This window comes from Callionymus lyra, chromosome 16 (assembly GCF_982586985.1).
Source record: "Callionymus lyra chromosome 16, fCalLyr1.hap1.1, whole genome shotgun sequence".
NCBI lineage: Eukaryota > Metazoa > Chordata > Actinopteri > Syngnathiformes > Callionymidae > Callionymus > Callionymus lyra.
Genome location: NC_141833.1, coordinates 14,698,379 through 14,725,379, shown reverse-complemented (window position 1 = coordinate 14,725,379; position 27,001 = coordinate 14,698,379). Strand labels below are relative to the sequence as shown.

At 34.8% G+C, this 27,001-nt stretch overlaps 2 protein-coding genes across 2 annotated transcripts in view; one reads left to right on the top strand and one right to left on the bottom strand.

Moving 5' to 3' along the window:
* LOC148063840 (phosphatase and actin regulator 1-like) overlaps positions 1-16,770 on the bottom strand; it is a 61,295-nt gene extending 44,525 nt beyond the window's left edge. Inside the window, exon 1 of the mRNA XM_087811298.1 lies at positions 16,591-16,770. Coding sequence (XP_087667424.1) covers positions 16,591-16,702 — 112 coding nt within the window. The 5' untranslated portion in view covers positions 16,703-16,770. The remainder of the gene's footprint in view (positions 1-16,590) is intronic.
* A 2,047-nt stretch (positions 16,771-18,817) lies between these two features.
* Positions 18,818-24,924, top strand: LOC148063839 (NAD-dependent protein deacylase sirtuin-5, mitochondrial-like). The gene is made up of 9 exons (XM_087811301.1): positions 18,818-18,931; positions 20,938-21,039; positions 21,107-21,240; positions 21,315-21,540; positions 21,618-21,705; positions 21,788-21,841; positions 23,345-23,468; positions 23,537-23,652; positions 24,510-24,924. The coding sequence occupies exons 2-9, from the start codon at positions 20,943-20,945 to the stop codon at positions 24,562-24,564; spliced, it is 894 nt and encodes a 297-aa protein (XP_087667427.1). The 5' UTR covers positions 18,818-18,931; positions 20,938-20,942; the 3' UTR covers positions 24,565-24,924.
* The last annotated feature ends 2,077 nt before the right edge of the window (positions 24,925-27,001 follow it).

Below are 27,001 nucleotides of genomic sequence, written 5' to 3'. Positions count from 1 at the left end.
AGAAAAGTGAGGGGGTCCCGGGACGGGCCCAGGGTCTTTGATGTTCCAGCAGCTTAATATCGACGACTTCAAAGTCTTGGAGACGAAGGATGGAGCTGTTTGATTTACTGGCACCGCGGGGCAGCACTGCTGTTTGGAAACGTATTTTTTGTCCAGGAGAGAGAAGATAAAACGTTTTTTTAAATCATTAGTCATTGCTTTACAGTATTTGAAGGATTTTAGCGGTGAATGTATCGGCAAACGTTTCAAAATGCATATTTTATTAATTAATTATGACGGGCAAGACATTTAGGATTAAGGTTTTGATAGTTACAGTAAAAATATAATGACACTAAATAATTATTAAGGGTGGTGAATCTGGCCATACTATACAGATCACGATAAAGGGGGGGGGGGATCTGATATATTATGATACTGTAGGATATATTTGTAGTATTGTCCAAGTACTTAAGTACTTTAAGTACAAGAAAATTTAAAGACCACATGACTCTTGATGAAGTCTTAACTGCTTTCAATTGTTTTGATACCAAACTATGTCCAAACATCAGCTTTAAAAGCTGCTGGAGTCGACTGTATCCTCTGGTCCCCAGTCATGGCCCGGATCTCGCTTAAAGATAAAAACACTTATGTAGATTATGCTGTATTTCCAAGATACAATTGCATAAAAGTAACGAGGGGTGTGTATTATCAACGATACAATATATTGCGATACTGTAGTAACAAGCATATATTCCTGTAGTATTTTCCAAGTACTTGACTCTGGTGTTGCAGTATTTACAGACCACATGACTCTTGACGAAGTCGTAACTGCTTTCATTTGTTTTGAAACCAAAATATGTCCAAACATCAGCTTTTAAAAGCTGCTGGAGTCCACTGTATCCTCTCGTCCTCAGTTCCCTCGCTGTATTGTATTGTTCCTATAGCTGCTGAGTAGGTAATGACTGCTGCCATGTATAAGCATGATAATCAATTAAAAATGATTATTTTATTTTACAAACAATTTTGCGAACTGTAAACCATAAAATAACTTATTAAAAAAAAGATTTTTAAATATCGATGCAGTGCTTTCAGATCTTGATCATCGCGATAAATCGCTATATCCATATTTTCTAACAACCCTTGAAAAAATGTTTAATAAAAACCATTAAAAAAGCTAAGATCAAAAATCAAAATAAGTGATAAATACAGTATTTTGTTGAAGAAATATCGCAATATATCACTGCTGCGATATTTTCTCACACCCCTTTAAACAACTGTTGCGAAATAAAAAAAAAAAGTGGCCAAAACAAAAGACTAGTTTTACTCCTCCTTTGATCCAAAAAGCTGGGGAAGTGCATGAATCATTAGAATGCGTTCAGGTCCAAAAGATAAATCCTCTCCAGTGCTGTGATTTATCAGCTGCAAGAATCTGAACCTGAACACAGTAAAAGCTGCCAAATCCTCTCTGACTCACAGCTGATGGAGATGTTTTCTCACCTCCCTGTCTCCGAGCAGCCTCGATAAATATCAGGTCTCGTCCGGCGCCGTGGCAGTGTTGCTTCTCTGGACCAGGAAAATATAACCTTTTTTTCAGTTTCTCCTAAAGATGCATAAAGCTTGATCTACTTTTGTGCTGCAGGTTTTTTTTTTTGTTCAGCAGAGGACTTGAGCAGCTTGTCACTACAGATCCGATGTTCCTTGGATCTCTCTGTGCTCGTCCATCTGTCACTCTCCCTCTGCATTATTAGCAGCCACTCTTGGCCATGGTTACGCACATGTGCACTATTGTTTCCAAGGAACAAGTCGATGGATGATCAGGTTGAAAAAAACGACCAGGACGTTACGTATGCAGGTGTTTATGTAGGTCACTTGGTTTGGTGGTGCATTCAAAGACAATCGGGATCCCTGAGTTGAAACTCATCACTGTTTCTACGTGAATATCGTGAAGTTTTGAGGTTGTGTTGTTTGAAGACGACATTAGTTGATGTTTTATTTCATACAATACTGGATAATACCTTTAAATCAACCATTATTTACTTGGATTTGTATTATTGCAATGAACAAATAATACATAAATAAACACATACTTAGCTTTACTTTTCTTTAATTCTATTTAAAAAATGTCTAATGAAAATATACTTGAGTTGTAATAATAGCAAGTAAAATAAAACTGCGTACTGTATACAATATACTATTTTAATTTGCTTTTGTTCTCATAATATGTTAAAATTATGTTAATGGAAAATCTGTGATAATAATTGGAAAAAAACAACCAAAAAGTGACCATAAAACGAGACAGAATTCAAGAGTAGTTTAAATAAGTAGATGTGAGAATTATAGAAACAGACAAATATGAATTCTTACTGAATTATATACATTTGATATTTGACATGTTGAAGTATAATGTCTAAAAGGTGCATAATATCATTGTTGAAAATGTTTTAAAATAAATTGTACTTCAATTTAAAACAAATGCATAACTATTCATTTTATATAATATATGTATATAAACATAAAATAAGACAGAAGTCAAGATGAAGTCAATAAGTAAATATGAGAATTATTATTATTATTTTTCTTACTGAATTATGTAGAGTTAATACAATAGCTATAATGTCTGGAAGGTTTAAATTAAACGTATTTACATATAAAACCAAAGCAAAGTTATACATTTAATGTAATATAAAAAAAATACATTGAAATTGTTTGTTTTGCACTCTATGCTTCATGCTACAATGCTGCCATCTACCGGCTGCAGTGGGATACTTCGTTTGATTTGAAGTAGCCCTGGTTTATTTCAGTTGTACTAATAAAAGCAGTTTTGTTAATGTTTTTTAATCGTCGTCTCGTCGTCCCAGCTTTCTTCAGGAGCCACATTTTAACGGCGGCTGAATAAAGGAGAGAAAAGTATAAAATAAGATAATAAAATCTAAACATGCTAAAATTGGTTATTTTTTATTGTATTTTATATAACTCTTATATGTTTAAATTTGATTTAAAAGCACTTTATTTCACAAATAACTGTTTTTATATTCCCTTTAATCTTTTTGAGGGGCAATAAATACTTACAATAAAAAAAACCTATAGTCGTATTTAGAGACTAGTAATGAATAATCAAAATAAATACAAAATAAAATAGTTAGTTTCTACATGATCTCCGACCTCTTGAGGGCAACATAAATACAGTCGAAGGGCCACATTTTGCCCAGGTCTGCCCTAGTTTTGCTTTTACTGCAAGAGAGTTAATAGGGTTTATTGTAAAATATGAGCACGTTTTCAGTCGGTATTCAGAAGTCATTATTGTGAAATTGTTTATGCAGGCAAGTACTAGCTAGTAATACTGTGTCCATAAGTACGTGCTTGACTGAATCAGACTGCATTCACATACGTGCATACGTTTATTTTTGTAACACGTTCCGACACAACAGGTGGCGCTCAATCTGTGTCGCAGTTTCGCTCGTCTGCGCGAGATAGAGTTGTATAATCCGAGCTAAACCTACGCTTTATTGGTTATATGATTTCCACTTTTTTAGTCCCAGTAATTATTTTTTTTATGCCACCAAAAAATTCTAAAGCTTCTTCTGTCATTATGCTAGCAGTAAAGCACTCATGCTGTGTTAGCAGGAACGGCAACTGTTCATTAAGACGACATAATCATTTAACAAACTTATAATAGTGATATACAACAACAGTTGGTTAAATTGTAAACTCTTAAGTTGATGAATCTGCATTTCTGACGCAAATACTGCTAAAAAATGCTAACACTAATACCTGATTGTTGCGGCTACTAGCATCGATGCTACACTTCCTGTGATGATTCTTCTTCTATGTCGCTTCTGATTCAAACATTATTTATAGTCCAGGAAAAAAACGGACATGACTATAACTAGAATATAACTGGCGTCCTGATTTGGTGAATCTATGTCGTAGTTTCACTCGTCTAATGAAGAAAGATGCCGTTAAAAGTCAGGAAATTTAACTGAGTAGCATTTTCCTGTTTCCCCATGTGACTGACCACTGAATTTAAATCACTGTTCTGTCTATTTTCATGCCTTTTTTATGGTTCTTTCAATGTTTGTGCCTCCTCTACTATCTGTCGCACCATCAGTGAGTATGATCGACGACTGGCACCACTAGCCCTAACCCTAACTCTAACCCTAACTCTAACCCTAACCCTAACCCTAATCGTAACCCTAACCGTAACCCTAATCGTAACCCTAACTCTGACCGTTATCTAACCCTAACCCTAACTCTAAGCTTAACCCTAACCTTAACCCTAACTCTAACCCTAACCCTAACCCTAATTGTAACCCTAACCCTAACCCTCATCGTAACCCTAACTCTAACCGTTACCCTAACCCTAACTCTAAGCTTAACCCTAACCTTAACCCTAACTCTAACCCTAACCCTAACCCTAACCCTAACCCTAACCGTTATCCTAACCCTAAGCCTAATTCGAAGCTTAACCCTAACCTTAACCCTAACTCTAACCCTAACCCTAACCCTAACCCTAACCCTAACCCTAACCATTATCCTTACCCTAACCCTAATTCTAAGCTTAACCCTAACTCTAACCCTAACCCTAACGCTAACCCTAACCCTAACCCTAACCATAACCCTAACCTTACTGTGAATCAAAAAAGAGATAAAGAGGAGGAAGATGGGAAGGAAAATCCATGATGGAGGACCCTACATTGAGGTGACGGCGAGGAGGATCCGTCAAGCTGTAGGACGTCGACTAAAACCATACGGTCCTCGAAGTTTGACCAGCTTTTCACGACTGGTACGACACCGAGGAGGCACAGGATTGATCGTGACTCTGGTGAAGCAGGTTCGCCGCTTGTAAGCATCGAAGTCTATCCAGAGGCTGATCCGCCCAGATTGAGGTAAAACCCTCAGATATGAGGGAAAAAAATCTTCAGAATCTTCAGGTAGTCCAGCAGAAGTCCAAAGGTAAGAACTCAAGAATCCAAACACAATGGGTACGATGTAGCTAAAGGTCGAGAGATTAGTCGGAAGTAGAGAACAAGGAAAAGGAAAAGTCATGCTATGAGCAGCATCAGGGTGAACGAATGTGTCGAAGAAAAGATGGAGAGCATGGTCTTACGACATGTTTTTATCGACACCCTTAACGTGCACATTTGTGTAATAAGACTGTAATAACCATCTGAATGTTCTGATCACATCATCATCGGTCAATATTTGTCAAGTAGTTCCAAAGTAAAGCCATATACTGCCTCAAGAAATGTATTACTTTGATAAACTTGTTATAAACAGTCACCGTTCTATTTGTATAATAAATGTATCATTAAATGTTAACTTAATTTGTGATTAATTATATTTAAAAAATGAATAGATGCTGAAACTTGATTTAGCCAATCATGGTGGCACTACTTTAACATCAATTTATATTGAATTTAAAAGGATACAAATGAAAAACATGGAATTTAGAACATTATTTTTTGAATTAATGGAACAATACAACATATTTCATGTTTTTAATATTTGGATATTTGAATTTAATTATTTAAAGAAAATAATGCAACGTTTAAATATGCAAATTGCATGCATTATTGAATTCAATTATTTTTATAAAAACACATTTAACCTTTTAATATAGAAAAATGAATAAATACAAGTATTAAAACAAATGCTATTCAAAAAATATATCAACGTTCCCACATTTGAAACGTTAAATCCAACCATTTCATATTCTGACGTAACTGATATACTTCATAAATGTGGCACCAGTTGTTTTTTTCTGAATCCTCAAGTCTGAAGGTGTTCACTAACTGACTCTTCACCACAAGAGGGCGCTAGAACTGCATTCTTTTTTTTCACAAGATTACATTGAACACTGCCGAGTGCTCTTTAATTAAAAAAACTTCAGGGAAGTCAGTAAGATGGAAGATTTTGAAGTACAAAGATGGTTATCAACTTTAGATATTTTGACAAACTATTCAGTACTACTTGTGTACATTGGTAGATATTGTGTATCAGTAGTCGGCAGTACTACTATTCCTAAGAAATCAACGTTTAACTGCAAATAACTGCATTTAAACTACTCTGCTAAACAAACATTTTTCTGATACCAATACTTCTACAAATGCTAATACTTAATAACTGTCACATATATTTACAACTTATATTATTTACTAGTTGTTTTGTTTTTTTTACAAATAATTTCCTGCCTTTTTAATTTAAAATATTCTGTATGATAACTTAATATTGATGTTAGCAGTAGTTTCACAGTGCATACAATTAAATAAATAATACTGAACTACTTACAAAAAGGCTGAACTACATCTGATAATTTAGTAAAATGAATATATATACATCTAAAGAGATAAACTTGCTAAGAATCTCAAACTGTTTAACGAAAAATGTTTTTTTTAAACCAGTACTTCTAGAAAACGCCAATGCCATACCTCTTCATAAAAAGATAATACTATTGACATTGTATTTGTTTATATCCAATGTATATTTCAAGTTTTACTCATAGTACATCATCTTGAAAATGTTGACGTAGAACTTTCCAAAACCTACAAACCTATTTTAGCTAATTACTGTTGATGCTAATAGTAGTCACTCATGTTTAGCAGTAGCCAGAACTGAAAATACTTAATCATGTAATAAACCTCTATTAAATGACTGTCAGCCAAATATTATACCTCTAAGATGCTTAATACTTTTCTCAAATCCATTCTGCTCAAAATGCTAACGCTAATACTCCCTTAGCCTTTTGCTCAATTTTTTTATTTTGACCATTTAAGCTTTATTTGCTACAGTTATTCTACATTTACTCTTAATATATACAGTATATATATATATATATATATATATATATATATATATATATATATATATATATATATATATATATATATATATATATAACTTTATGCCACTCACTTAAAAAAGGTATAAAAATGTACAAAACCTTCTTCAAACATAAAGTCCATCCATCCATCCATCCATCCATCAATATCCATCCATCCACCCATCCATCCATCCGTCCATCCGTCCATCCATCCACCCATCCATCCATCCATCCATCCACCCGTCCGTCCATCCATCCACCCACCTACCCACCCACCCACCCATCCATCCATCCATCCATCCATCCATCCATCCATCCATCCATCCATCCATCCATCCATCCATCCATCCATCCATCCATCCATCCATCCATCCATCCATCCATCCATCCATCCATCCATCCATCCATCCATCCATCCATCCATCCATCCATCCATCCTCCATCCATCCCTCCATCCATCCATCTATCTATCTATTTTTCCATCCATCCATCCATCCATCCATCCATCCATCCATCCATCCATCCATCCATCCATCCATCCATCCATCCATCCATCCATCCATCCATCCATCCATCCATCCATCCATCCATCCATCCATCCATCCATCCATCCATCCATCCATCTATCTATCTATTTATCCGTCCATCCATCCATCCATTAAATTGTAAACTCATAAGATGCTTTATCTGAGTTACTGATACTATAAAAAATGCTAATGCTAATAGCATACTGTTGCGGATACTAGCATCCATGCTTCATCTGGTATCATTCAAACTACAACTTTATTTACAGTCCAGGGAGAGGATTGACATCAGTTTTATCTAGGGTTTGTCTGTAGAACTAAAAACATAACAAAAAAAGAAAAAAAAGAAAAAGAAAACCTCTGCTGCTGATACCAAGCCATCAAAATTTCAGTAAACGGAGAGATTTTTCTCGTCTCGTCTCCTCCGACCTTGGTGGAGATCTGCACTATGCTGAGTGCTGCAATGCAGCTTTGATTGAGGCGACGGCTTCGCAGCAGAGACTTTAGTCAAGTTTCCGATTCAGCACAAAAATCCTCGGCGGAAGCTTCGTGGAGCCGACGTTTGCAAACACAAATCATATCTTCCTCCTCCTGGAATCATCATCCCCTCATTTCAGTGTTTCTCAGTGACGGCCTTTTTCTTAACGGACGGGAGTTTTTTTCCTCCCTCCCTCCCAGTGATGCCAGGTGTTGAAAAAGGCGAGGAGGAGGACGAAGACACGGCGACACCACCTGCCTGCGTTTGTATATATATTTGGACGGACGGGAACACTTTTTGCTATTTTTGCCTCGGCCTCATGTTTTATTCAGAGCGGGGAGGAGACCAGCTTATGTGTGACCGGTGGGGGGGGGGGTGTGTAGATGGATGTCTATTTGGCTGTTAGTAAATCACAACACGCTTGTGCGAGTGTGTGTGTGTGTGTGTGTGTGTGTGTTACATAAGAGTCGTGGATGGGAGAGGGAGGTGCAACATAATCACCGCTAATCTATGCTACAAACAAGCTAACATTGTAGTTACATGACGGATCAGACCGTGTTTACGCTCGCCCACCAAAACGCGCACAATCAAACAAACACACACAGGGTGTGTGTGTGTGTGTGTCGGTGTGTGTGTGTGTGTGTGTGTCTCTGCAGTAGAATTTTCGGTTTCTGTCCCACAGTGCAGCTGGAGGGTATTGATTGTTCTCTTTCAGACAGCGGCGCTTACTGTACCCACTGATTGTAACACAGAGTGGGTTCACACACACACACACAGATACACAACGCACACACACACACACACACATAGAGGCAGCAGTGGGTGGTGAATGAGTGCAGCTCAGATTCTCAGCCTAAAACACCAACCGGAGCGGTGGATTTTTAAGCCAGCGATGTTGCGTGACCTCGGCAGTGAAAATTACACTTCATCGCTTCTTTCCAGGCCAACCCAGTATCTGACCCACTCGCTTCAAGACGTGTTTGACCGGCATTTTACATCCAGGAGAGAATACCAACCACTACTTAGTATCAGCTTTTCTATTAAAAATAGGGAGATAAAGCTAGTGTTACATCGAGTATGGTTATAAACACTTAGCACATTCTAAGTATAAGACAAGATAAGAAACAGGATGAAAAGTACTTAAATATATTTAGATAGACTGTTCTTCAAGTGGTTTAAAATCAAGGGTTTTTGTCGCCTTATTAAATATCAGGATCCACAGTGCTGGCTGCACCTGGGTGTTGTGTTTGATAAAGACATGTCTCTAGTTCAACACTGCAGAAAACTGACCAGAAACTGTTTCCTTCAACTGAGAAAAATCTCTAAATTTAGGAAAATGTTGTCACAACACGATCTGGAGCTTGTAATCCATGCGTTTGTGTCTTATTTTTTATTCTATTGTAACAGTTCGTAACAACGAAGGATGTGTCTCGCCTGCAGTTAATACAAAACTCTGCAGCGAGAATTCTGACCCGCTCTAGTAGAAGAACTCACATTTCTCCAATCCTTAAAACTCTTCACTGGCTGTCAGTTTCTTTTACGATCAACTTTAAAATTCTGGTTATTACTTTCCAAAATCTACTATATCACAACTTTATATACTACATGTGTTGCACTACTACTTAATATCGATGCTAATAGTAGTAGCACTCATGTTGAAGTAGACAGAATTAGAAATATTCATCAAAATGACATAATCATGTCACACACTAATGTAAAATAGTAAATTACAAAGACAGTCAGTTACATTTTGTAGTTCTAAGTAGTTAAAGCTACTTTTCTAATATCAATTCTTCTAAAAATGTTAATGCTAACACTTCCCTTATTCCCTTTTTTGTTTTTAATTTATGCTTTTACTATTGAAGATTTATTTTTGATAGTAATTCTACTTAGTAATACAAGCAAAAAACAATCAAAGTATATGAATAATATCCTTTAAATTCCATTATGACATTATCCAAATAATTAATGGAAAACAGCACAAAGTGAAGGTGCTAAGTGTTGATGCTAATTCCTAAATAGCATTCTAGCGTCAGCAGTGGATTCTTAATCATAATGGATATTTTATTTTAAAGTTGTTTGACACCTTATTTAATATTCACCAAGTCAGGACTCTAGATTGTACTTGTGATGATGTTTCCCCTGTACCATAAATAATGTTGTAGTTTTAATTATACCAGAAGCGGTAGCATCAATGCTAGTAGCCGCAACAACAAGGTAATGGCATCTCTAGAAGTATTTGTATCAGGAACACAGATTTAGAAAGTAAGAATTAAGTGTTTAAAATTGAACTGTTATTGTTTTTCACTATTATTAGCTTATAACATGATTATGTCATTCTAAGTGTAACTACTGAAACAAAGGTGATACTACTGCTAGCATCTACGTTGCTGGTAGTATTTGGCCCCCACTTGTTTTCACTCCCAAAAAAAAATGTTTGGAAACCACTGTGTTCAAACATTGTAAGGTAATATGTTATAAAATATAAAATATATTTCTTATAAAAGTATAAAATATATTAAAAGAAGATTTATGTAGAAGACCTGTGCTAATGTAGCTAAGCTAATCGGTTAACTAGTCAAAACTACATCATATAGTCATTTCAATATATCATTTCAGTTAAATAAATGTTCGGTCCTTAAATAATTCTTGATTTATCCTTTTAAAAAAATTTTACTTTTAAGTTTTAAGATTTAATTGTCACTAAAGCAGAAGGAAACTTAAGTCGAGGCGCTAACCAGGAAACAAGCTAAATTTACTTTGTTTAAAAATGTATTGTGATATTAAGGTTTTTTTTTTTTTTTTAACTAATCAAAGTATAAACAGGAACAAATGGAGGGTTTTGAACAATTCATATAGTTTTTTTTAGTTTTAAATTTAATTTTAAAGGCTTTTGTTCCGTATTCTAATCAAAAATAATGGATAATAAGAGAGAAAAACAGAGTTTAGTGAAGAATTCTATTATCATCATCATCATTACATCATAATCGAGGGAGAAATTGTGTGCAAATATTCAATAAACCCTAAACGTTGGATCGAGGGGAGAATAATTGGCTCCCGGTGAGTTGCCGGCAGGAGGTGGAAGGTTCGTGAATGATGGGTGTTTCAAGACGAGCTGACAGCTTCTTACCGGGAGACGGATTCCATGTCAGCGGGAAGCGTTCGCCGCACGCTAACAAGCCACTAATAGTCATGCAAGACACAAGTTTACCAACAATCCGTCCACGCTTCAGATTCCTTCTGACACATCGGGACTGACAGCAGCAGATGCCTCTGGAGGAGGGTTTTCAAACAAAAGCTACACAAACGGATACTTCGACACACAACTAGCTTTGCTGTGTGACAATACAATGACAACTTAAGCCATATAGAGCTCAAAATTAAACTTAATTTCAATTTAAACTTTACATTTTGGAACATAAATGTGCATATAATAATAATAATAATAATCTCTTTTTATATAGCGCCTTTCTAGACCAGGGTAGATAGATATATTTAAGGAAACTTAACATGGAAAAGTAATACATCAAATTTACTTAACTAGCTACAACAATAAGCGATTAGCATTAGCATTTCAAGAATTGTTTGAACAAGAAATGCAGAGTTAATAATTCAACTAAATAATTAAACATAGGGTTAAGTTACTTGTATTTTTCATTTATAATTGACTAGAACTAAATATATTTCATACATTTGGAAATAAAGCTTTGTTTTTACATGTTTACACTTTATTTATTTTTTTTAAAGAATATCACAAATGAACGTTGGTATGAAATAGTGAATTAAAAAATCAAATAAACATGAATTAATAAACAAATGGAATTTAGTGAAAAAGAAAAATACAATGAATGAGGAAAAAATGTAGGAAAAGCTTATTATAAATATTAAATATATTATTGAATAAGAGGAAAACACAAACATGTTAAAGGTTATTTTTAAATAGGGCCACATTTAGTTGGCCAAATATTCAAGTTCAAAATACAAAAACCTCTTTATCACATCTGAACATGATATTGAGACAGAGGTTAAATGTTTTCAGTATTTTAGAAACAGCAGCAGCACTGAGCAGATTTTAAATGTAGTGTATTTTTCATCAACTGGTTGAATACAGTTTAAAACGTAGCCTCCGGGATGAGAGCCTGACTTTGGACGTGCCTGGAATAAGGAAATAGGAGAAAAAAACTATTGATTTCAGTTTCAGTTTAATTATTTAAAAGGACAATGTGCAGTTGTTTTGAAGAAGGAAATAAAATAAGGTGTTTAGTAGTTAGTTTAAGTATTTATAATTAGATTATTTTGACATAGATTAGTGTTTATTAGTGTTTTGTATCTGTCAATGTCTCTATTTCCAATCCTCTATATATTTTCTAATTATGGCCCTCCTGGCATCCCATACTTAAATAGCTACTTTAACAATAAAGTTTTCAAAAGGTTTTTTTTTTCTTACACAGAAGTAAGTAATTCAACATATGCGATTTGATATTAAAATAAATAGTGAAAAGTAAACCAAAATGGCATATTTATATATTAATTTCCGTGAGATTTGTTGACATTTCTGGAAAATGTCTTTCTACAGGAAAGAAACAGTGTCTCTGTAACAGCTAGAATGTGTAAACTTTACTAGGTTGTGTTTAAAACTGCAAAAAAAAGGTATTAAAAAAACATAAACATATCTATTTATATATATTCATCTTATAGTATGTAGTAAATTTTCCAAAAACTTGCCTACTCAAGTCCTTGGCTCCAGAAAGGGTTTGAGTAATATCACCCGCTGTCACTCAAAGAAACAGTGTCTTTGTAACAGACAGAATGTGTCAGCCTTACTGGGGCAGTGTGTAAAACTGCAAAATGGGTATAAATCAGAATTTTTATACACAAATATATATATATGTTTACGTTTAAGCCATTTTTGGCTACAGGAAAAAAAACAGTGTCTCTGCAAAAGCTAGAATGTGTAAGGTTTACTAGTTTGTGTTTAAAATTGCAAAAAAACATAAAAATATCTATTTATGTATATATTAGTCTTATAGTATGTATTAAGGGAAGAAATATTTAACGAACATTCTGGGTTTTTAATTAAAAGGAAATGTTCACATATACATAATAATATTATACATATTTATGTTGCATGTATATAAGTACTTCTTTATGATCTTCTTAATTCAATTTTTTTAATTGCCAGGAATAAATAGCTTTTTTATTTCAAGCACTGACATCACAGATGAAGAATGATGATGAAGTGTCTTAAGCCTCGCACTCACAAGTAGGTCAACGATCGTCACAGTCATGACAAACGCTGCAGAAATGTCATCAAGTCGTGCATCAATAAGTTACGTAACTTAATGACCACAGATTTCACTGTATTTCATCAAATATTTCAAGATATTTCTCCATCGCCCTGAGCTCCATCAGATCTTCCGTTAAGAAGTGACTTCATGGACGATAATGAAACAATAAAATCAGGAACATTTATGAGTCATTGTGATGTTTTGATGTGAAATCACCAGCAGGTATTGAGCCAGAACTTCATTGTCATCCTCAGGAAGAAAAAAAGAAACTGTTTGTTTTCGTTCTGGAAAGTCGGGCACACAAGCAGGAGACTTTTGGTTTCCTTGGCGATAGGCAAGCTAAATACTGCTCCTGCACTTCAGTGAGGAAGTGAGTCAACTGTGTTGTTGTACAAATCGCCCCCGTACCATCTTCACCGCACTTGTTGTGAAGTGAGGATCTTTAGACGACCGGCGCTGCCGACGGGAGGAACCCGGTTTCACTTTCGTTTTTTTCTTGGCTCTGACGCCATTAAGTGAATTAAAAATCATGGCACGAGGTGGATTCTGGGGCAGGGATGAAAGGTTCAACTCCCTCTGGGGCCACATTATGTACTGTGACTGGTATGAGGGGCAGTCGAGCACATACTAAGAGGGACCAAAGAGCTGAAATAGGATGAAAAAAACAATATTAACTAATAAAAAAACAATTAAAACATAAATTCAACGTGGATTAACAGTTAATTTTAGTTAATTTTGTAACTTTGTAACTTGTAAATGAGTTGAGACCAGTTCTGGTGATGAAGTTTAACCAGAATAAAACCGTTAATCAGAAACTTAATCTTCACATCATCATCATCATCGTCACTTCTGAGCGCTTTGTCTGATTGTTAGTTGAGCATTTGATTGACATGCGGAACAACCAATCAGAGCTCTCTTCTGTATTTCCTTATATCATAATCTTTAAATAAACCTAAATATGCCAATAAAATATTTATAAACCTTTCATAAAAAATATATACATTTTACATTTTTTTCTAAATGTTATCTCATTATTCATGAAAATGATTATGAGTGGCTGGAAAAAGAAAATAAATGTCCAAAATAAAGAACTTTAGTCAGTTTTATTTGGGGTTAAAACTATAAGAAATACAAAAAAAAGGGTAAACTGTCTCAGACAAGGCAACTACAGCTTTACTAAGACCAGTGTAGAACTAACTTATCCATGTCATCTACAAGTACTACACAATTATTCCTAAAAACAAAGGGAACTAAATAAAAACAAAAATGTTGTGTGTTAGTTTAGTTTTGCTCCAAAAGTATCGCTTTTAGTATCAAAACAATTGGATTCTGAACGCGTAACATTACAGGCCTTATGTTTACTCGTCACAAATTACGCCGCTTAACAAGAACGATTAGGAAAAAAAGGGAAACAAAAGAAAACTGTTCTTTCTGGTGCTCCTCAGTTACATGTTGTATTAGGTTCTACTGTCTATACTAGGGCTCCCCAACCTTTTTTGAACCACAGATCAGTTTTAATATCGACATTATATATACATGATTCATTCATTCCCCGTGCTACTAGATTGTACAATTCTGAGTTTGGGGGCAGGAGGGAATGTATAAAATATCATGACATTCTATTCAATGTTAATCGTTGTATCCTTTGTCTTTGGTCTATGTTCTTTATCTTTAGACTTAGATTGTGTCATCTTGTTCTTTTTTTTTTATAGAAAATTGGTTCTTGTTCTTTTTTTGTATTGTTATGAATTATTGTCTGTATTGCTGTGTATTTCTAGTTGGAAAAACAATTTCCCAAAGGAGACCTCCTGAGGGATTAATAAAGTTCTATCTTTCTATCTATATATGAAGTTCTGATAAAAAACAGAAAAGATAAATGCAGAGTTTGTGTTTCAGTCATTTTCACTAGTTTGTTTTTTGGAGTAAACGTGACTGAAACCAGTGCGTTGACGTGTCAAGAGTCACAGGCTAGTTTTATTCCAGAGACAAAACACCTTTCAGACATTAATAATCAATGAAACAGGAATTAAATAGATTATTACTTCTCTGTGTAATCAGAACCAGGGTTGAGGACCACTGATCTGGACAAGTTACCCATTGAAATTAGGGGTGTCAACGTTTAAAACTTTTTCTACACTTGTAAGCGAAGCTTCTAACCGTCGTGTAGCCGGTTACACTACAGGGATTTAAGATCTTTCAACTCCAAAATAGGCTTCTGTCTCCATTAAAACAACTCATAATCCCATCACATCAAAGCCCTTCCAGTAGTTATCAGACAAAAACTTGTTCTTGTAGACATACTTTAAATATGCACTTAATTAAAGCAAACATTAACGGAAAATCACAGCACTTTGTTTACCGTATTTTTCAGACTACAAGGCACAGTTTAAATCCTTACATTTTATTTTATTTTAAATCGACAGTCATCTTAAAAATGTTGTATATTTTATTGAGTATTGTTTTGATTGTTTAAGCGCTTTGTGACCCTGGTCTGGAAAAGCGCTATATAAATACAAATTACTTACTTATACATTATGGTAGTACTTTCCGACCTGGAACCGATTTTTAAGTGGTACTCGTTGCTCAAGAGTCTATAACAATGTAAGTAAACTACAATCCAAGTATTACTCCGTGATACTGCAAAACACTACTATATTTATTATTAATTTTACAAACATTTTAACCCCCCCCCCCTAAAAGTACAATGAAAAAGTAAATATGAATAAAATGGCTTTTTACTACGTCATATCTTTTATAACAATGTCAAAGCCTCAAAACTTTATTGACGCCCTTGTCACATGACCAAAAACACACACGCCTCATTGGTCACTCGGGTGCGAAATGTTCACACGTGAATAAGTAAAAAAACATCAATAAATTAACGATTTAAAAAAAAAATAATGAAGCGTTAAAGATTATTACTGAAATAGGAACGTATTGATTCGTGACGTCACATCCTCTCCCATCCCTCCAGGGCAAAAAAAAAAAAAGAAAAGATGATTTTTATTATCACAACAACGCAGTCCTTTCTTCTCTCTCTCTCTCTCTCCCTCTCTCTCTCTCTCTCTCTGTTGACTCAGCCAGTCAACCAAACGCGACCAGGTCGCCATGGCAACAGAGGATGCTGCGTTTGCCGATGCCGGACAATCTGACAGGCTTGGGTGTAAATATAGAATCCTTGCACTAAAGTGATGATCCGGGTCACACCAGAGAGGGCATCATCAGGCGGACGCGACACCTAACGGGGGTCACGTTGTTGTTACGCAACATGGCGGCAATAATCGAGCCGAAAAAAAAAAAACACACGCGCGCCGCTCGCGGTTCGTAAACACGCGCTCACTGCGCCAGACGTAACAGCGGCATCGCTCCATAAAGTTGCGTAACAATTTTTTGGAGCCACATTGTCTGGAATAGACGCGCATGCAGCTTTTAGAGTCAACCCTGATGGAAATATGAGGAGGATGATGGAGGGATGGAGGGATGGATGGAGGAGAAGCCTACCTGTCCGCAGGTTGAAGGAGAGCCGGGCTTCCACCAGGTACGGGGTGTCGCTCTTGGAGCGGAGTCTGCGGATGAGTCGGCGGTCTGTGCTGCCGTCGGTGGTGGTCGCCATCAAAATTTGAAAAAAAACCGTAAAGGGGGGGGAGGAGGAGGAGGTCGTCGGTCTTAGTGCTGCTGGACCAGCTCAGCCTCACACTCGGTGATGGCTGTGAAGAGGAGAGGAGGAGGAGAGAGAGGATGGAGAGAGAGAGAGAGAGAGGGAGGGAAAGAGGGAGGGAAAAGAGGGAGGGAGTTTTCAACATGAATGAAAAATCATTAAACAAGCTTTGCCACCTCCAACCACGTCGATAATAATGTTAGATAACGGCTTCGTTCTGTCGTCATCAGCTGTATATGCACGAGAGGCGAGGGACACCCTGGACAGTTTTTTTTTCTCCAGCTCAGCAGAAGACACGTTAAATAAACACACCTTGTTTTTTTCTCTCCTTAAAGCAAAACAAATGTTACTTGATCTGAAAAAATATGTAGTTCAATTAAAAGTTAACGCGTTCATTGAAGTGTTGGTAATTCATTACGTAAGGCAGCCACACACACACACACACACACACACACACACACACACACACACACACACACACCCCACACACACACACACACGCAGACACACACACCGACCCGTGACCGTGCGTGACAGAAATAAAGGACCAACCTTTTTTAGGGGGTGTATTTTTTTTTCATGCTAAAAATTGAGACTCTGTGTCTTTTGTTGTTAGAATCTGAACCTCTAACTACTTTTTTGTAAAGGTCTGATTTTATTATTATTTATTTAATTAATAGTCTTTTTTTTTCATTAATTTGAAACCTTTGAAAATTTCCATTTAAGAAAAAAACCCAGAATGTTCATTAAAAATGTTTCCCCTAAAATATACTATAAAATTAATATACATATATAGATATGATTTTTGGATTTTTTTGCCGTTTTGAACACAACCTAGTAAAGCTTATACATTCTATCTGTTACAGAGACACTGTTTCTTTCCTCTACAAACACATTTTCCGGAAATTTCTGGACAAATCTTATTGAAATTCACTTGAAAAGGGAAGCGATATACTGTAGTGAAGTAAGAAACTTAACTGAGCTTGGAATTTAAAATGATACATAAAAAAGCGATTAAAGTTAGAAATTAAAACTTTAAATAATGCATTAAAGTCATCGTCATATAGAGTTTGTCAACTTTTTACATTTTTTTTGTTTACCAAAAATGGCTTAAACGTAAATATATATATATATATATATATATAAAATTCCGATTTATACCCGTTTTTCAGTTTTACACACCACCCAGTAAGGCTGATACATTCTGTCTGTTACAAAGACACTGTTTCTTTGAGTGGAAATCCAGCAGCAGATGACATTACTCTGGAGCCAAGGACATAAGTAGGCAAGTTTTTGGAAATTTATATTTTTTGTATTTGCTACTTTTAAAGTACAATTTTATCTAAATGGCTAACTTGACTTAGAGTGATTTGGTGCCATTTTGGCTAAAATAATACTTCAAATAAGGCAAATAACAACGTTTTTTGTCGATCAAATTCAAATAATAAAACTATTCTAATAAGAGATAAAGGGTTTTTCAAGACAAGAAATGTTGAATGTATTGAAATGCATTCATTCTTCCAACTATTTGAGAATGTTAATTAGTTGTTATAAGCTACATATATATCATTTTTCAAAATAATTCTATTAAACTGACCATTTAGAAATATTTCCGAAGGTTATGCAACCACTTTATTTTTTAAGCCTTTTTTCCTCATAATTTGTTGTTTTGTTTTTGGCTATGTATAAAAAGTGTAAAGGGATTTTATATCACATTTTTTAAGACAAATTTATATTTAATGTAATACTACACAACTTATTTTATGGGATAATAACACGTTCTTTGCATTTTATTTATTATTTCTTTAGAATATTTAAATTAAATAAATAAATACAATTAAATAATAAACAACCAGATAAAGAATAAAGCTTACATAAGTGTATTTGTTTTATCCCGTGAGGAAATGTAATGACCACCTCTGTTCCAAAGGATGCACTTTAATGAAAAGTTTCAGTTACAAACATACACCAGCAGAGGTCGCCCTTTGACCACTCACCCCGTTCTGCCATTTATTCACGACACCTACGACGCATTTTCGACTCCGCACTATTTCTGCTGGAGCGCGGTTAACGACACCTTCGACAGATTTACGACCCGCTGACAAGTTTGCAGCGCTCCACATAAACAACAACACAACTCCGCGACTGACCCACAAGTGCACGCCTGCTGCACAGCTGATCGAGGTGAGTCCACGCACAGTAGAATCCCCTCGAAACGATTGTTTTTTAAAGAAAATACGCTCAAAAAGTATAACTTTAAGAACGTACGAGCTACTTCCGGGTTTAGCAAAGTTGGATTAAAGTTAGAATCAAGGTCAACAAGGTGATGTTTGTGAACATTTTTACACGTCGATGCATTAATGTCAGTCTCAACGTGATTCAACTCTTTATAAACACAATAAAACAACGTTGATCTGGTCGTAACGTTCATCTTTGTGTAGCCTGTTAGACCTGTTTCAACACATTTGTTTGTTTTGTATGACGCTCCCTAACTCTCTTCATTCTACACTTTTATGACGTATATCACTTTTATATTTACTTTCCTTTATGTTCTAAAGACGGTAGTTTTGTTTTTCTTCATCACTTTATTTTTTGCAATTGGTTTCATCATTTTTTGCAGCTTTAAAAAACAACAACATTTTAAATAACTTTACACGTTTTAACGTTAAAGAGGAAAGGAAATTATTTAAAATAAGGGAATTAGTTGAAAACAAGTAAAATGGGAACAGATGGAAATACTTGAACATACTCAGGTTTGCATAAATAAAATGGTAATAATTATAAATGTGTTAGTTTCACAATATGTTTTTTTTAGAAAACCATAACTATAACAGTTTAGAAAACATGAAAAAAAAGGATAAGTTACAGAATTTATTTGAAATGTGCAGTATATGCGATTAAATATGATAAAGGCTAGTTAAACTCTACTTATAACTTTTTGGATATTGTTATTTGAAGATTTTTTGGGGGTAAAGGTTTTTAATTTTATTTTTAAAAAAGGTGATTTTATTTAGTGTTTTAAAAATGCAATTTATATTGTTAAATTTGTGTTATTTTCATAAAGTGTTTTCTGTAAACCACAACTTAAAAACTGTTTAAACTTTAGACTTTAGACTTTCTTTTATTGTCATTGCACAGAAAAAAACACTGCAGTTAAACTGGCAACAAAAATGTCGTTGCTTGGCAACCGTTAAAAAACGCTTCGAGTAACTTGTCATTTTAATGAGAACATATAAAACAACACAGCAATCAAATGATTTAAACCAGGGGTCGGCAGTTCAATTTTCCTCAGGGGCCACGTTATATACTGTGGCTGTTGTAAGGGACCGTCAAGCCAATAGAAGTTGAAAATAAAAATAATAAAATGAGAAAAAAATGCCATGACATGTGACAGAGAAGCTAAATAAGATACAATAATATATATATATATATTCAATTAAATATGTTAAAAAATATATTTAATTTATATTTTTAGGGAAATACTCACAAATTTACAAAATACAAAAAAAGTGAAAAACCCTTAACTCTTTAACAAAACATGTGTTAGTGTTTTTATATGTTAAATCAATTACTAAAATAAAAATTGTGAATAAGTATCAGAAGCTTATTGGACGATCATACTTTGACCTCTCGATGGCCGCATAATCGATTCAAAAAGGCCACTTTTGGCCCACTTGGTTGCGGACCAGATTTACACAATGGTTTCAATCAAACATTTGTTAATTTTTTAAAAATTGGGAAACAAATTATTTCTGAGAACTCTTTCATTAAAACATACAGAATTTTTGAACAAAGCTGCAATATAGCAAGATATAAAAATAATTGTACGAAAATATGCGGAAAAAAGGTAAAAACTTCCTCCTTATACAAATAACTTTTATTAAGTTAAAGTTAAATAATAATAATAATAATAAGCTTAAAAATGAGGGCTGGTGAATATTGGTGTTTTTTTAAACGGTAAAATGCTAAATGGCCCAATCACACTCTGATGGGAGTAGGCTGCGACGCAGCTCAACCGTCAGGAGCGATCAGGGTCGAGGTGTCTTGCTCAAGGACACGACGTCAGAATCTCGTCTAAGGCCGGGATTGAACTCACAACCTCTCACAGCCACGGGGTCGACCACTCTACCGTCTATGCTACGGCGCCCCCTACAGTGTTTAACCAGACTTTTTAACCTGTCCGTCAACAGTCAGGATGCTTCTCCGACGGCGAGTCTTCCAAGTCGGCGTTCGCTTGTGTTCCAGTCACGTGGCTCCGGGGCCGCGGGTCGACGGCACGTCGCCGAGCTCCGGTACCTGACGTCCGACGCATGCGATCCAAGACGTTTTCTCGCTCTGACTCCTCTTTTTTCCCCTCAGACATGTCCGAGTTCCGGAAAGTCTTCGACAAAGCCAAACACATCGCCATCATCACCGGCGCCGGACTGAGCGCCGAGAGCGGCGTTCCCACTTTCCGGGGCGAAAACGAGAAATGGAGGAAATGGCAGTCTCAGGTTAACACAAAAAACACATTTAATAGTTGAATTATTAGCTTCATCTGGTTCCTCACAATGACTCCTTTCCTCAGGATCTGGCCACCCCCGAGGCCTTCTCCCGCACGCCCTCCCGAGTCTGGGAGTTCTACCACTACAGGCGCGAGGCGGCGCTGGACAAGAAGCCCAGCCCGGTTCACCTGGCGATCGCCGAGTGCCAGGCCCGCCTGAAGAAGCAGGGGCGCTCGGTGGTGGTGATCACCCAGTGCATCGACGACCTGCTGCACCAGGCCGGGTGCAAACACGTCCTCAGGATTCACGGTGCGGACGGAAAAAGGAAAAAAAAAAAGCGTGGACTCGTTTGTTACCAGATCAATATGAGGTGATGTCGTCTGCAGGCAGCCTGACGGAGACGCGCTGTGTCAGCTGTGGTCACGTGACGGTCAACAAGAAGAGCCCCATATGTGCCTCCCTGAAGGGCAAAGGGTAAAGAGCGTCGCTGTACATTTACACAACCTGTTTGTTTGGCTGATGACGAACGTCACTGTTGAACCCTGTTTACGTGCAGCTCGCCCGGTCCGGACGTGGACGACGCCCAGATTCCAGTGGATAAACTGCCCAGGTTTGCTCTAAGACACTGAAACTGATGTACAAATTGAATATGGTAATAGTTAAAGGAATAAAAACTTCCTTAAAAAAAGATAGTAAATGACTATTTCTGGGAACTAGTATCTACAGTATCTAAGTGTGTAATGGCAAGAATCTGACGATACGTATCACGATACAGGGTCAACAATACAATATATATTGTGATATTGTAGGAACAAGAATGTATTTGTAGTATTGTCGAGTACTTGACTCTGGTGTTGCAGGATTTACAGACCACATGACTCTTGACGAAGTCTTAACTTCCTTTATTTGTTTTGAAACTAAAATATGTCCACACATCAGCTTTAAAAGCTGCTGGAGTCGACTGTATCCTCTCGTCCTCAGTCATGGCCTCGGATCTCGCTGTATTTCCTTAAGATAAAAATACTAATGTAGATTATGCCGTAATTCCAAGCTACAAGTGCATAAAAGGAACAGGGGGTGTGTATTAGCAAGGATACCATATAGTGTCATATTGTAGTAACAAATACATATTTGTAGTATTGTCGAGTACTTGACTCTGGTGTTGCAGAATTTACAGACCACATGACTCTTGATGAAGTCGTAACTACTTTCATTCATTTTAAAACAAAAATATATCAGCTTTAAAAGCTTTAAAAGCGGCTGGAGTCGACTGTATCCTCTGGTCCTCAGTCATGGCCTCGGATCTCGCTGGATTTCACTAAAATTAAAATACTAATGTAGATTATGCCGTAATTCCAAGATACAAGTGCATAAAAGGAACAGGGGATGTGTATTAGCAAGGATACCATATATTGTGATATTGTAGTAACAAATACATATGTGTAGTATTGTCGAGTACTTGACTCTGGTGTTGCAGAATTTACAGACCACATGACTCTTGACAACCCGTAACTGCTTTCATTTTATTTGAAACTAAAATATGTCCAAACATCAGCTTTAAAAAGCTGCTGGAGTCGCAGGTATCCTCTCGTCCTCAGTCCTCACCTGGGATTTCATTGTTCCTTTATCTGTGGATGACTTAATAACTGCTGCCATCTAGTGGCATAAAGTTTAATTGCAACAAAAAAATGAACAAACGTGGTGAATATTTGCATGTTTATTGTAAAATTTTTTTTTTTTATTTTAACAAGCACTTTATTGAAACATAAAGATATACAAAACTATGATAAAAATAAATATATAGTGTTCTATCTCTATTGATAATTTCTCACACGCGTATTATTTTGCTGCAAATGTGTCAATCAACGACATAAGAGAAATAAGATTAAAGATTGTAAAACATCTAAAAAAAAATCTTGATCTAGAGAGGAACCTTAAAAAGAAAATACTTAATAATGTCTAGAAATAGTTTTGAAAACATGACAAGAAAGTTATTTAGGAAGTTAAAATAAATGTCAAACAAAACCTATGGAAAGAAAAAATGTGAAGATGAAGTTAAGAATTAAAATGATAAAAACATGGCTTCATGTATTTTCCTCTCTTACCCCCTCAGATGCAAAGAGAGCGACTGTCACGGTCTTTTGAGGCCCAACGTTGTGTTTTTCGGCGAAACCTTGGATTCTCACATTCTGACAAAAGTGGAGAAAGAGTTGGAAACTTGTGACCTTTGCCTCGTGGTAATTGTTTCTTTTTTACACCAACAACATTTTATAGCTAATAACTGATGTAATGTGTTTTTTTCCAGGTGGGAACTTCCTCCATTGTTTACCCAGCAGCCATGTTTGGACCTCGAGTTGCTTCCAGAGGCGTCCCGGTGGCGGAATTCAACACGCAAGCGACCCCCAAAACTGAGTACTTTAAGTGAGTCACGAACTGAAGTGTGTTTTGATATGGTAACATATGAATAAACTAGTGTTAAGAGATGAATGCGCTTTATAACCACTAGCGTGTCCGCTTCCTAATCCCATTACACCAAAGCCCTTCCAGTAGTAATCAGACAGCAAAACTCAAATGTGCTAAATTATAGCTAACATAATGGATACGTAACAGAAAACTCAGTTGAAATGCTGTGTTTTTTTAAAATAAAAATAATCAAAAAAATAAACGAATAAATGACAATACAAAATTAAGAACAATAAAAACATTTAATTATAATACATAATGATGGAATTAAAAATGCATTCAAATAATCATAAAATAAATCCTTTATTTTTACAATAATTATACAAAAAAAATAACAATACAAAAATAAGAATACAAATAACAGTATAAATAATGATTATAGAATGAAAATGTACTAAAGTCCTCATAAAATGAAGATAAAAAATAAGAAAACGATAATAAACCGATATTTATAATAGAATACAGTAAGTAATTAAGTAAGTACAGGCAACATTATGACCTCTAAAAATACCTTGTTAATCGCTCTGATTATTTTCGACTTTATTTTGTAATTTGCCAACATTTTAAAACCTTTTATAAGTACAAAAATAACTTGTGTATAAATAAAATAGTTCTTGTTGTATCTTTTAACAATCATTAATAAAAACGTGTGAGTCGATAAAAGTTTCAAAACTTTATTGACACTACTATAGTATTTATTTAGAAAAAAGATTAAAGTAATAGTAGTAAAATCTATTTATGAGGCAACTTATAATAAATATACCAGTTCTACAGGGTAAAAGTGTTCAAAAATAACAGTGTCTTTGTGTTTCCAGCTTCCACTTCCAGGGTGCGTGTGGATCGACTCTTCCTCCAGCGATCGCGCCGTGAAAACTACGCAACTCTTTATAATCCAGAATATTCTTCTACGGATCTGAGGTTACATTTAATTCCAAATAACTGCCTTATAAGAGTTTCTACTTCGGCTTTTAGCGACTATACTTGAATAAAGTAACTGGAATGATGGGATGGTTTATCAAGGTAGCGATTAAAGGGATTGTGGACTTTTGATCTTTTAACTGTTAGCTAATGGCTACGTATCCGATATGCTGTATAATCCTTTGGGGGGTGAGGATGTCAAGTGCCTTCTGTTTTCGACCAATCACTCGCTTTAAACTTCTCATGTTACAGAGATTTTATAGCTTTTTTTTTCTTCAGATGTTACAATAAAAATATGTTTTATTGTTAAAACGCTCCTGCCTTTGTTGTCCTTCCGAACGTCCACTAGATGGCGCCGTGTAGCTGCAGATCAAAGCAGACTTTTCTGTGTTTGGACGCCAGTGTTTGGTATGCATGAGTAAGTGTGGGGTCTCGCTGTGGCCCCCCGAGGCGAGAGGAGCAGTTACAGCAGAAGAAACGAGCATCAATCACAGCCACTGGAAAACGCAGAGGGTTTGAAGTGGAGATTCTCCAAGTGGCCCCTCGTTTATCCCGACGGGTGTCTCCCACAGGTGCTGCCGAGCATCACTCGCGAGGCTCGTGTCGGGGAAATAGATGCAGTCGCTCGGAGGAGACGTTTGATCCTGTTTATGGTAGTGATTATGGAATTAAAAGCGTCTTTATGACGTGATATTCTGCTCGTCTTCCCTCACTGTTGACAGAGAAACATGCAGAGACTTTACATTGAGACGTAAAGTACACAATGATTTTTAGATTAAAAATACTACTTGAATTAAAATAAATCAAGATTTTATAAAAATGCCAATTTAAAAAATGAATATATGAATATACATATATATATATATATATATATGAATATAAAAACTATAAACAATGATAATGGAATAAAAATGAAACAAATATCTTAAAGATAATCACAACAACCATGATAACAATAATACAAAACATTATAGTGTCATTAAAAATAAAATAAAACAGTAATAAATATAAATAATAGTGTTTGAAATAAATAAATAGTTAAGGTATAACAAAAATGATTAAACAACAACTAATAGAATAAAGATGAACTACAGGTGTTGAAAATCGAAACAAAAACCTTGATAAAGAACAAAAACAATCATAAAAAAGATAACGATGATCAAATAAAAATAATAACAAAAACCACAGTAAAATAATATAAAAACAATATTAGGTTGAATTAAAATAATTTATGATGGAATAAAATGACAAAACAATTATACAAAATAAGAATACAAATGTTAAAATAAACAATGATAATAGAATAAAAATAATAATAAAAAAAAATACCCCAAAATTGGTTAATAAAACCACAATACAAAAATATAAGAACAATAAAAACAATTATTATAATAAATAATTATGGGATAAAATATACATTCAAATAATTATAAAACATTAAATAAAATAATTGAAAAAAACAAACATGAAATCATTAAAAATAATCATTAAAAAACAACAATACAAAAATAAGAATAAAAACAATAATATAAATAATGATAATAGAATGAACATTTACTTAAAGTCCTCACAAAATGGTAAAAATAAGAAAATACATTTTAATAAATAATGATGGATTAATAATGACAAAAAACAAATCATACAAAAATAAAAATAAAAACTTTGAAATAAACAATAATTCAATAAAAAAACAAGTAAATAAAACAACAATACATAAATATAAGAACAATAATTTTGTTTAATTAAAATAAAGAATGATGGAAAAAAAATACTAATCATAAACAATTACATTACAAAAATGAGAATACATTTTTTTAAATTAACAATGATAATGGTAAGATCAACAAAACATTTAATTCAAATAAATAACGATTGAATAAAAAAATACAAATAAAGAATCACAAAAATAAGAATAAAAACAATAATATAAACAATGATAATATAATGAAAATGTACTCATTAAATGATGATGATACAAATAAGAAAATAATACTAAACAGATAATGATAATAAAATACAAATAGCATAAACATAATTAACATAATGCACATTAGAATAAACAAGATACAAGTAATTATAATAGAATCATTATAAAATGAAAACAATAAAGTATAGACAGTATAAATAAAATCATGATAATTATAGCAACATAAGTACACAAGCACACACTACAGAAGTACTGTAGTTGGTGGCAAAAATATTTTTCATTAAATGTAATGTTGGATTTGTAATGCTGTAACAAAATTAATATAAACATTTCTATACATGAAACTTATAATAAATGTATATTATAATAATATATAATAAATAATATAAAATTATGTTTCGTTGTAGTTGCAAAAAAATGTTGCTGCAGCTTTTTGTGTGTGACGGAAGTGAAGGTAATACA